Below are 13,126 nucleotides of genomic sequence, written 5' to 3' on the forward strand. Positions count from 1 at the left end.
CCTCCCTCTTAAACACGTCTCTTCCGTCAGCCACGCTCCCGGAACATTCTGCTTAGAAAAAAGACAGACCATGCAGTAAAATGCAATCAAACTACACGTCGACCTGACATATATACGGTTTTCACGTCAGTCGTAGTTGCTGTGATCTTCATGAATGGATGCGTGTGCGCTGCTAACCCTCGTGGATAATATCAGCATCGGTTTTATTGTAAACACTCGCTTGCATTTCCATCTAGCAGGCGTTTGTAGGTCGGGCCAGCAGAGGTTGTAGTCTACCGTGTTTGGTTTATAGACTTTGAAAGACTGAAATCAAAGCTCTTGTAGTATTTCATGCACAGTCGAGCATTTAAAACAGCTGGGATTTTACTTGCATATGCAATGCTAGTTATGTGTAAAATGCTGTTGCTTTCAAATTTTGGGTTGGAAAAATGGAAAAACGATTGAGTGCTTTCAAAGCACCGACTCCAGCTGATTGCGCGTCACACGCTTGGTGACGAGGATTGCATGTGTGTTTCTCTGTCAGTGCCTCGTTGCACCAAAGACACGGCATAGAAATGCATGTGCGCAGTCCAGTCCAGTTGTTGCATGCAGCCGAGACACAGATGGTCTTCAGTGATACCACATTCCAGAGCCATTGTTTAAGGAAGGCAAGCCGGGTTAGATAATTGACAGCCACAGCGTGCATGAGAGAAACCCTTCCCCCAAGTCTGAAACGCACAGACGCACACGCATTGTTCGCAGCACGCGCCCCCTTCTATTTCTTTATCCAGCACATCCCGCCCTCGTGCTCTGTGTCTATGTCTCTCGCCCGTGTTCTCTCTCTCTCCTCTTGTCTGCTTCACCCTAGCAGCAGTGCTCATGCTCGCCTCTGATTGGCCGGCGGCCGCTCTTTGTGAGCTATCGGTGGCGTGACGTTGCGTTAGTGTGTGTAGGTCGGAAAGGAGCATTCACATCACGTATTCTGTTAGCTTTCTCGTTTGGAGAGGGGGGAAGGGGGGAAGAGGAAAAAGAAAGAGAGGGAGGAGGCTATAGTGCAGCAGTGATAGCGATCACACTGCCTTTAAAAAAAAAAAATGCGTCTGTGTGTATGTGGTCGAGCCATGAATTGGAGGAAGTGAGAGAGAGAGCGAGAGAGAGAGAGAGAGAGAGAGAGAGAGAGAGAGCGGCTGGGAGGGCGAGAGCGAAAGAGCGTACGAGAGCTAATGTAAAACAGGATTAAGAACACAAGATGGCTTCCTGAATGGACAGAGACCAGAAAGAGAGAGGGAGAAGAAAAGAAAGATAAAGAAAGACAGAGCGAGAGAGAGGTGGGGGGGACGCAGAGAGAATGCTTTGGGTCTTCTGATGGGGATACCTCTCGCCACCGAAGAGCAACACGCGAAGGCAGCGAGGCTGAGTAGGTAAATATTTATTAGCACAGGGGAAAAATGACGGACAGTAATGGCAGATGGGGAGGGAGTGGGGGGGGCAGCACCGGTTTATTAGAAAGACTGGGGTCAGAAATAACTAGCTGGTGGTAGCTCACATTTCAATGTCTCTTTGTGCCATACAGATCATAATTGCCAGGATTGTATAAATGTGAAGGACAGAATTTGATCATTTATTTAACATGTCATAATTTAAACCTTTTTGACTCATGACTTCAGATGTGATGAGTGATAAGTGATTCATGTCTTTTTTCACACTAGGATTGGATGAATGTGATTGGTTTTTATTGTCATTGATTGTTCTCAATCTGTTTTCCCCCTTTTCTTTTTGCACCTTTGTCCTGGAAGGTGGAACACTTTGAAGACGCAAAAACCCGGTCCATAATCCCAAACCTGGCTAAAGAGGTGAGTTAAATACCCCATTGCCAGCTGTCTGTCTGTGTGTGTGTGTGTGTGTGTGTCGTTACAGCAGATCTCTCTGATGGGTATGAATCAGGAATGGTATGATGTTTTGAGCTGCAGTTGATGATTTGTGCTCTTTGCGTGACTCAACAGGCCCAATGCGTGCCCAGATGCGGCGCGACAGCTGCGTTTAGGCATCCACCTGTGTGCTGCAGGTGCGACACCGTTTCTGATCCTGTGCACTTTAGTGAAGATTCTCGAGGTTCTCTAGCCTGGGCTAGGCCCCGGTTTAAAGAGACCCGGGCTCTGCGCTCATTGGAAGAGATGTAGGCGTGAGCTTCGCCTGGCGAAGAGAGAGAAGAGAGGAGGAGGAGGAGGTGGCCTCTCTCTCTCTCACTTTCTCTTTGGCTCTATCTCGCTCGGTCTGTCAGTCTGTCTGTCTTCCTTTTTCTCTGCGCTCTGTGTCAAGCCCAGGAGCGGAGAAAAGAGTGGTTGCCAAAGTTTCCAGTCATCTGAGGTAAAGGGAGTAAAAGTTAGTGGGTCACATAAATGCACGCATGCGCGGTGACGCCGCTGTATTTGTGTGTCCGTGTGAGCGAGCACGTGGCGGAGTGTTTATGGACTGAGAGTAAGACGTAGCGTCAGAGTTAAGAGCGATTCAACGGGCCTTGAGAGCTTTAGGTGCGAATTACCCTCAGCTTATATCCTGATTCACAACTAGGAGAAATTGGGATTGGTGCAACTGCTGTAAAATCAAGCGGACAGTCTCGACAGCGAGGCGCTCCTCTTTGCGCTCCCACCACACTGCGGCGGGATTAGCTTCGGCTAGAAGTCACTGTTTAGGTTTATATATTTACATCTAGTCATTTAGCAGACACTTTTATCCAAATCGACTTACTATTGAGGACAATAGAAGCAATCAAAATCAACAAAAGAGCAATAACATTCAAGTCTCGGTTTGCTTAATGCAGTACATGTAGCAAGGTGAAAAAAAACCTTGCTACATGCGCACACACACACACACGCGCGCACACACACACAGCCTGAATGATTTTTCACATCACAGTTATTGTAGCCAAAAGAGTTCACAGTATCGATGCATCGCGTTATCTATAGAAAAAGTGGGGAATCAGCCAAATTAATTTTTACTTTATTTATTTATTTTTACCCAGTGAACATAAGGATACTGATCAACCCAGGGCACATGCATTTTCACTTCTTCTTCTGGTCACAGCTGACCTGAGACTCTTATCATCAAAACTAATACTTTAACCTGTTAACTTGTGTACATGTATTTTAATCTCTTTAACCTATAGTTGTGCCAGTGCCAATGAAGTCATGCATTTAATGCACTTCTAATTCAGTTGTGACCGCAGACGAGGCAGTAAGTGCTAGCACTGAGTTTAATGTAGCAATGTGCTCACTCAGTTTTCTATGGTTTTTTTTAATCGTTTAATAATAGATTTGCACAAAGAAATCAAGTGCTATGCACATGTATTGGCCATGACTTGATTGCACATGCAAATACAAAAATGTATATAAATATGTATAAACATGCACGTAAATATTTTAAAAACATATACTGAATGCGTGTGTATTTGTTCGATTAATCGCGATTAATCATTAAACAGCACTTATACAGAATAGAGGAAGCTATTGTTAGAGGCCCATTTTTTTTTTTTAAAGAAAACTAAACAAATAGAGGGTCAAGTGTTTAAGTAGAAAATGAAACAAATCGATAAAATAGAATTAGAATAGAGCGTGCTAGAATTTGATGGAAAAGATGTTTTTTTGGCCATTTTATCTTGAATCTAGAATGTGTAATCCATTCCAGATCATTTCTGACCAAATATTTTGGCTCGTTTGATCTAATGCTTCATCACTAAATTCCATTCACCTACACGCACTCGCAAAGTCTTACATCACCTCACTCAGATGCATTGGTTTATCTAACTTGCCTAAAAGTATCGTCTCATAACTTTTGTTTTGCTTATTTAATTTTGTGGCCAGTTTGCCGTGAGAAGACGGCTTGCATTGCATGCTCATTTACTATCAAAATACTTTGGATTTGGATTATTGTGGATTGACGTTGTCGAGACATTACGCTGTGATGCAACACATGCGGTGACATTAACATTGTTTTAATATAGTAACACCGAAATTGTTGAGTGGTACGGTCAAATCCAACCAGTGAACATGAAGATCATCCGAGTCTCTTTGAAGAGGTGTTGTTTCTGTGTAGTGCTTCTTTCCTTTGGCTTGGCTTCCGATTGACGTAATGTACTATAGTTGCGGAGATAACCAAAACATGAAAGCGCTTTGCAGTTGACTATAAGAGTGACGCTGCTCTACTGTAAGCGTTTGATCTGTGGGGTAAATGTATATCATCACCCCTTTTCTTCGTTAAATAGACTCTGAAAGTTGCATGGGAGGCAGCACCACATTAAAGAGCTCATGGAAAGTCTGTAGTAATGGCTCGGAATCCCCTGGTGTGACGGGAAGGGGTTAATGGTGACCTAGTTTTTTCGGCTATAGTGAGTGGCAGATGACATCACGGCTGTAATTATAGCTCAGACCCGCCCATGAGGCAGCTCACGCGATGTAGTATATGTGAATGTGTGCTTCTGAGGGGAAATGCTTTGCATGCATGAGCATTTAAAGTTAATGCAAAAGGCAGGAAGCCGCTTGTTTTCATTTCTGAAATTATGCTCACGGTGCGATTCGCTCTGAAATAAACCATTTGTTTTCTCCAGTGCACTATTGAGAAAACGGGATGTTAGAAATTAGGTTTAAAAAGCTGATGCATTGTCATCCCTCGAACACATGACCTGAAAAACCACACACACTAAAGCTAGACTCAAAGCACAGTTTGCGTAACATTAGCTCTGTTTTTCCTGTCTGTCCACCCATCCAAACATTCCAAAGTCCAGCCAGTGATCTGAAAAGGATTTTGTTGTAAAACACACCATTAGTTCAGAATCTCGTACAGGGACTGAGTTTAGAATGATTCATTTAACTCAATTGATTCGAAGTTTACGGTTTTAGTTTTGTTGTATAGATATCCTCACCTAAACAGATTGCACAGTGTAGTTGTGTTAATGTTTTTAATCGTTATCTGGGTTAATCGATATGATTGTTGTAAGACAATAAAATTATATAATGTATACTGTAGATTAAATATTATTTTGTCTATTAATGTACGGTAAGCGCCACATTGTGTAATTCTTTGGGTTCAACATTCAATTAACAGATAGCTTATTCATGAACCAAATATGCAATATAACAACATGAATAAAATCAGTCAGGAAAGCAAAAACGAAATCATTATGATAATGTTTCAACATTGCACTTGCATCTTAAACCTGCAAAAAAATTGACTATTTTTTACAAACTGTCCTCTTTGAGCATTGTCATATAGATGCTGTGTTGGGATGTGCAAACAAACAAATTGCTTGCTTATTATTGTCTCTACATATTAATGTGCATGGTATAGCAGAAAATAAATTAACTTCCAAATAAATGACACACTTCAGCAGACCATGCATCCTGTTTTGCATGTTTAAATGTCAAGTGAGTTGGTTTGTGTGTGTGTGTGTGTGTGTGTGTGTGTGTGTGTGTGTGTGTGTGTGTGAGAAAGGTGTTTACATCGAACACACTGTATGCAGGATTGTTCACAGAACAGGTTAAACATGTTCAGATGAACTTTAAAAGCGACAGCTTCAACTATCCACTTCTGATCAAAGTCTGGAGGTTGGAAACTGATACAGCTATGATAAATGCTTGCAGATTCTTGTCTGTTTTTGTAAAGAAACTGCTCTGTGCTGAACCATCATGAATGTGCTGAAAACTTGCAGCTGTGTTCAGATGCTTCTAAGATAATACAGTAACAAACGTAACTTGGGTAGTTAAAGGTTGAAGGGGATATATTTAATGTTAATGTTTGATAAAATCCTTCCAAAGCTGAATTTGGGATCTGCTCTTCTCGCCAGTGACAGATAGATGCAGTGTTTGGACAAACCTGTTTGGTGACTGTAGTGGTAGACAGAGGAGAAGTTAGTTGTTAAGCAATGTTAGCTAGGAACGCATTGATAACACACCATAGCTTGATGGCCTCATACATTTTTTTCTCTTTCTCTTTCAAGTGTCTTTGTAGCCAGTGTATCTCAATCTGTTGGTTGGTGAATTGCATTCACATGTTTGCCCTTCACTTTGGCTTGTGGCTTTGCATCTCCTGAGGAATGGATGACTGCACTACTGCAGTTAATAAAAAATGAATGGATGGGATGTACAGCTGAGAACTAGTTCAATAGCGGCGTTATCTCTCTCTGTTCATCTTATCATTTGTCATTTCTACCTTAGCTCTATAGATATATTTTTTTAAGAATTTCATTTGCTCACCATTTATTTGATCAGTGGAAACCGTAATATTGTGAAATATTATTAAAATGTAACATATTTTGTTACAGTGTAATTATTTCTGTGATGCTCCGCTGTATTTCCAGCATCATTCCTCCAGTCTTCAGTGTCACATGATCTTCAGAAATCATGAAAATATGATGATTTACTACTTCTCAAGAAACATTTCTGATTACATTTATTTGAAATAGATTTTTTGTAACAATCTAAAAAGTCTTTACTATTGCAATTGATCAATCTAATGCATCCTTGATTAATAAAATGTCCTATTTTTCTCAGTGTATAGATTTCTTTAAAAATGCATGTGTGTATAGATTTTGATCTAAATTTGAGCGTGCATGCATGAAAGTGAGATTGGCTGATAGCTGGAGGGTGTTTGTTCTCATTGTATTGCAACTGCATGTGAAAGAGAAGCTGAGACAAAACAGTGCTGCAGTCTACTTTGTAGCATTTTCAAAGAGACCCTGGCCCTTTAAGAGCAGCTACGCCTGACTGGAACATATGGGGAGCTAATCTTAGCCTTACTCCTGAGAGAAACACGGCTGGCAGCCAGCCACTGTGCAGAACTCGCTCTCTTTCTCTGTTACTGCTCCCTTTGTCAGGGGAACAGACTAGGGTTTGGGGACTTTTGCCCAACATACATTTAGAGTTTAGTTTTTTTATTATTATTTGATCAAGGATTATTAGCCGTATGATAGTATATAGCTGAGCTAAAGTGGGTTCAGGATCAGATTTCTTCCCATTTTGAAAGAGATCTGCATGATGTCGTCCATCTGTCTCCTTCAGCACGATTGTCTTTCAATTCTTCTCTTTCAAGCCTCCGTCTGCTATTTTCTGCTTTCCTCTCTCTTGTATCCCCCTCATCAGATTTCACCTCAGTTTTTTCCCCTTCTCCTCCAAAACTTCTTGCACAAAGAGCACTCTTTAGGCCGTGTTATTCCTCCGTCTCATACCTCCTCCTCTCCCACCATCTTATTGAGTGATGAGGGTCGCTCCTCCCTTCCCTTCCCCCTCTTTCCTCGTGTCTTTTCTGCTTTGCTTCCCCCTTACTTTCTCTCTCTCTCTCCCTCTTTCCCTTTGTGAGTATTTGTGGAGTAAAACGAGGAGGGGTCTCTCAGCTGAGTGTTGCGTGCTGACTTGCATGTGCTATGTGTCAGGCAAGGGGAATGATGAGAGACCTTTCCATTCGACATCCTACACCTCACAAAGCTACCCCGCCTTGGCCTAAAGAAAGAAGCATTAAGTCGAGGGGTGCCAAAAATATGGTGCACGCATAAAAAAGGGGACAAGGATGGGAGGAGAGGGGGTCAGAGAACAATAGATGGAACTATAGAAAAGGCAATTACAAAAATAAAGACGTGGGAAAAACAAATGGGAAAAAATGGAAAGGTAAGTGGAGAAACAGAAGTGGATGTCTTGATAGTCTCAATGACTGTGTGAGCCATTCATGATCTGCCCCAGACCCACTGCACTCACTGACCCTGGGCTCATTTGCATCGGCGTGTGTGTGTGTGTGTGTGTGTGTGTCCTCACACTCATCCGTATACGTTTCTTAGAAAGCATGCTTGAAACTCTTCGGTGGTTTCGTCTCTAGTTGGGCCCCTAGTTGAGCGCATGCATGCTTTATCTGTTCATGTGCAAGTGTTTCGGATCTGGACTAAAGGGAGAGGTTTAGTCAACAAACACAGAATGAATGTTAGAGAGAGAGAGATAGAAAGGGAGTGTAGATGGACTTGTGATAAACAAAGACAGCTGTGTTTTAAAGTACAGTTTTAGATCTAAACCGTATCCCTGTGGATACTAATAAGATACTAAAAGTCTGAGGCCACTAGTGTTATCAGCAACTAAAAATTAACTCTATTGTGTTTGTGCTGCACGCAGAGATGTGATCTGATCCTCATCAGTCTGTCTGGAGTCACATGAAGAAACAGAACACACTGAGACAGACTCAATCCAGAAGAACTGTGTCTCCGAGACGCTTCGAGAAACCTCCTGCAAAGCTCCTGATGAACTGCTCAAGTGCACCGAGGACAAAATCTGCTTCAGACACAAACAATGCTCACACCAAATCTTGATTTAATTCAGTTAGCAGAATTAATTGATAAAGGAAATCTATTTGTGATATTTTTGACAGCATCATCATTTTACCTAAGGGCCTAACACTTTTCAGAGTAGTGTAGCTTTGCGGGAGGTTTCTCGAAGCGTCTCGGAGACACAGTTCTTCTGGACTGAGTCTGTCTCAGTTTGTTCTGTTTCTTCATGTGACTCCAGACAGACTGAAGAGGATCAGATCACATCTCTCACTACATTATTACAGTTAATGGCTAAATTAATGTTTGGAAACGTAGACTGATATTTACTACTGACACACGACAGTAAAAGAGAGAAATATATGACTTAACATTTTTTTAGCTTCTGATAAAACTACCGACCGAAGACATTATGACATTTAAAAGGATTACTTAAAATGCAATGCTTAGATTATTATTTTTTTAAACCGTCTATTGCAATAATATAAAAAATCTCACATGTTCCAGAAGGTATTTCACTGAAATGATTGATTTCCTCTGTGTGCTAATGCCTTCGTGTGTTTCCTGTGAGTGTTTCTTTCTGTTTTTCTGTAGGTGGTTTTGTGTAGGTGGGGGGTTCATTTTCTCTCTCTCTCTCTCTCTCTCTCTCTCTCTTTCTTTCTTTCTTTCTCCTTTTTGTGATTGTGGGTGATTTTGAGCTGAAAAGAGCAACAGATGATTCATTGATGAATAGGGTTTTAAGGGTTTAACGGTATTACTACTCTTACAGGTACTGCTTATCAATCCGGTACTTTTTGTTAAATATACGTGTGTGTGTGTGTGTGTGTGAACAAAGAATCAAAGTAAAACAAAACTGACTAATAAAATAAAACAAATATACAAATGAAGTGAAAACAGTTAACAGGTAAGTAATAGTCAACAAAATAAATCTAAAAGTAATCAAATGTAAATGAACACTGTATAGTTTTCACTGTGTGTATTGATTAATAAATTAATGATTTGCGAATAGCAAAAATGCGTCATAGACAAATGTCTAACTGTTATTGCATATAAAATCAGTGTTTTCTTAACTGGGGTGGATTAAATACTGGGTTTCAGTACCCATCCCTGATGAACTACTGATGAACCAAAAGAAATCATCAAGTGCTGTAACCGCTACGGTGTCAGTCATAGTTTTTCTGAGAACTTCTCAAATCTGAGAGTAAACAGTGTAAAACTGAGAGTTCTTGCGTTGTTTAGATATTGCTCATAAAGAAACCGTGCTGTTTTGCTAAGACAATGGAAATCAGGGCCTGCTTAACTGTAAGGGACCTGCACCTGAAAAACACCTTTAGTTTTGACTCATTCAGGTTTTTTAGCAGTTGATGCCAAAACTGACATCTGAACAACAGGGTGTTCACCCAGTCAAGATCACACACTGGACCACACATATCAATCTAGAGTAGAAACAAGCGCACAAATCAACTTAGAGTTCACATTTCATTCATGAAACATTTGTATGCGGCCAATCCCATCGAAAACAATCGTCATTTGAATATCACACGCCTTAAACATTCATACATTAATTCTAACATTAACCCAGCCACAAAGAGGGAAGTAATTTCATTAAAGGGAAATTGACACCCGTTAACCTTTTAATTCCAAACGGTTACACTAATTTATGTTTATTAAATACCAGAAACATTTACAAACATTATAAAAGCTATTAACCTATTTAGTTCCGCCTCACTCCACAACTATTCCTTTAAGTTTAACAATGTTACTGAAAAGGAATGAAAAACTGAGTAGCTATATAATGATATATTAAACTATAAAATAAAACTCAAATTAGGCATTCATTATAAACAGCATACACATGTCAAGTTAAAGAGAAAACAAAACGGCATTGGGATCACGAGTCTCTCACATTTGACATTGACATTTTCCCATCTAACATTTGGTTGCTAAACTATTATTTGTTATTTAAGCAAGGGTTTGTACTTCTCTCATTTTCCAATATCCATTTAAAACATGATTCTTCACATGCACAAAAAAACGTTTGTTTGGGTGCTGCACAGACCTTTTAAACTGAGCAATGCAATGATTTTTATGATCGTTTGATGGCATTTTTGTCTCATGAATGGATGAAATGTCTTCTGTGTGTGTGCATGAGGCGTCTGTGCAATCAGTTGGAATGAATGAAAATAAAGATGTAAAGAAAACAAATAAAATGCACCAAGAGAGGCTAAAAACGAGCGTATAGCCAATACCTGTCACACAGATTTTTAATGTTACACATTGGACAAAAATAAATCTATAAGTTTGCAAAAAATTGGCCTGGTGCAATATAATTCGAATTAAAGCATGCCATTTTAGTCCCAGTCCTACTTGATGAATGCTGTTCCTTCAAAATCAATGTCTGCTCATAGTTGTTGCAGGGGAACTGCCACAGCAAGTTGCTTTGTTTAAAAACAAATTTCAGTTCCTGTCTACGACTCTCATATCTAAAGCGTGACCTTGCACGTCTAGTATTTTAAAGGTTGGTTCAGAATTCAGACGAGACTTGTCTGATGAGTAATAACATTAGAGAAAGAGCATTTAGTGGTGACCTTTTGATCTCACCTAAATGCTAGATCTTTCCGTGCATTACCATGGTCTTTCTGAGACCTGCAGAGTTTCACATCCCCCGTGTCTCCTGCTTTTGGATCGATGATCAGCTGTCTTGTGACACTGTGGATGTTTGTGGCTCGCTTGGTTAAGATTTCTCACATTTTAAAAGACACATGACATCTCAGGCATTTGCTGTAATGCTGAATATCTCGTACATACTAGAGAAGAATCAGGATTTTCTGGTGTGGTACAGTAGAGCTGATTAAATGGGGAAGGTATGTGTTGTTTTAGTCTTTTTAATATTAGCTAGTCTCACATCTCTCACTGAAGTGACAAGAATGCTATACTTCAACCAAAAGTTATGTTTCATATTGTTTCAAAACCGTATGAATTTTCTCAAGCCTTTGAGTCCAGTGCTGTTTCACAGAAGGTTGAACTATGTTTTGGGTGAACTGTCCCTTTAAATGTGTGTATGCTTTAAGAGCACATGGTGCTAAATGTATATTGCTCCTCAGTAGTGGCATAAATCGTTCACCCGATAAATAAAGTAGACCCGGAGCCATAACAAAAAAAAAGTGCTGGTTGTAATGTTGCTATGTAATCGGTGTTATGTCAGCTCCGCATTGCTGCATATTTTGTTAGCGCTCTAGTTTCGCTTCTCTTAGCATCGATGCGATCGCTGTAACATGAAAAAGCAAGGGTGAGGTAACTACAGGGCACAAGATCTGCTGCGTCACGCTGAGAGCAGTGTAAGAGGAGGCACATCTACATTGTGTTATGACACATCTGCCCAGCCCTCTATCGCCATTGAATGATGCAACAGCGACGTCATAACGGTTCCCGCTCTCCGTTCTCCCTCTCTCTCATTCACTCGCTTCTCCTCCGCCGGTGACAGTGCACATTACCTCTCCGCCCGGGCTTGGGCTCTGTGTGTGTTTGTCCGTGGGGTTGCCTTGCCTTGATCCAACTGGCAGGACTCAACAGAGAGAGCGAGCGGGAGAGAAAGACACTGATCAGAAGGAAAGACGACAAGACGAGAGAGTCGCAAACATGGCAAGAGGTTAATCCAAATTGCGCGTACTCTGCGTTCGCATCTTCATAACGCGAAAGCGATTCTACCGAGTGGCTTTCCAGGCGGCTATCAAAGACGATTGTTGTGTTTTTCTCTCCTACTGAACAGAACAAGTATAAAAATCAGCTCATGGAGGAAAGGGAGAGATATAGATAGAAAAGATGTGCGAGAGACCCATCTGAGAAGCTTCAGAGTTCGGCTTCAGAGTTCGCATGAAGCAAAGGGTTTAGACAGGAAATAAAGCACAAGAGAGGTTCAGAAAAGGGAAGAAGAAGTGCGAGACTGATAGCAGAGTCGTCCTTCACACCGAACACTCACTTACCATCGTGCTTTCTATATTCTACCCTGGACTCCCTCACGCGAACATCACCACTTTAAAAGCACCTCGTCGCCCTTCTGAACAGAACGAACACTGTCGACGAGTCAAACTAGACAACCAGCAGCAAAATTCAGCATAAACGCATGTGCTGTTTGCTGTCTTCTCCCTCAAAACTTCATGCTTCCTATGTCTCTGCGGTTCCCGTTAACCTCGCTGTACCTTGTGGTTTCTTTCTGACAGTCGCTGTGCTTTCCTCCTCACATCCTGTGTTTCTTGGCTTCGAGACTCTTTTGCTGCTGCTTGACTCTTATATCTGCGGTCTCTATAAGCGCAGCCATCTATATGCTTCGTATATGTTGCCATTTTTACAAAAAAACATTTCTCTCACTCAGAAGCACTTGAGTATGTTTGGTCTGAGAGCATCTCCTGCCAGCCATCATTTGTTTGAAATCAAACGTTAAAGTGCACAGTAATAAACGTTTCGACCAAACTGTGAAGCGTTGAGGAAAGCAGGAGTAAATGTATCGATTTTCCTTTCCTTTTTTTGTTGTTGTTGTGCAATTCCTAGTCATCACACAGCAGCTGCCATTTAGTGTTTGAGTAGACGTCTGCATTTAACTGCTGCAGCCTCCATCTTATGGAGCCTCTTATAATTCACAGCCCAGACCGAACAACAAAAAAACGACACATCTACGATAACAAATAACTGCTCATTTCGTTTTGCATGCTCATAAGCCATAGATCTGTTCAGCCGGTCCTTTATTTAGCGCAGTAGCCAGCCAGTCTGCCACTTGTGCTCTCTCTCTCTCTCTCTTTACGCTTTGCAGTGGCTGTATTTCGTGCACGCTCCACCATTCCATCGTACGTGCCC

The 13,126-nt window shown here is 41.1% G+C and overlaps 1 protein-coding gene across 5 annotated transcripts in view; it reads left to right on the plus strand.

Moving 5' to 3' along the window:
* LOC127957065 (methylcytosine dioxygenase TET3-like) overlaps window positions 1–13,126 on the plus strand; it is a 37,814-nt gene that overhangs the window by 7,031 nt on the left and 17,657 nt on the right. Inside the window, exons 1-2 of one of the 5 annotated variants that reach the window (XM_052555423.1) lie at window positions 923–1,400; window positions 1,776–1,832. Coding sequence is in view for 2 of the 5 variants with exons in the window: in XM_052555421.1 (XP_052411381.1) it covers window positions 1,776–1,832 (57 nt within the window). In the remaining 3 variants the exon portion in view is untranslated. Of the gene's footprint in view, window positions 1–922; window positions 1,401–1,775; window positions 1,833–10,745; window positions 11,140–11,289; window positions 11,925–13,126 lie in introns of those variants that run through there. The other 4 variants (XM_052555424.1, XM_052555421.1, XM_052555422.1 and 1 more) reach the window with 4 other exon arrangements.

The sequence above is a fragment of the Carassius gibelio genome, chromosome B5 (genome assembly GCF_023724105.1).
Source record: "Carassius gibelio isolate Cgi1373 ecotype wild population from Czech Republic chromosome B5, carGib1.2-hapl.c, whole genome shotgun sequence".
In the NCBI taxonomy this organism is placed as follows: Eukaryota; Metazoa; Chordata; class Actinopteri; order Cypriniformes; family Cyprinidae; genus Carassius; species Carassius gibelio.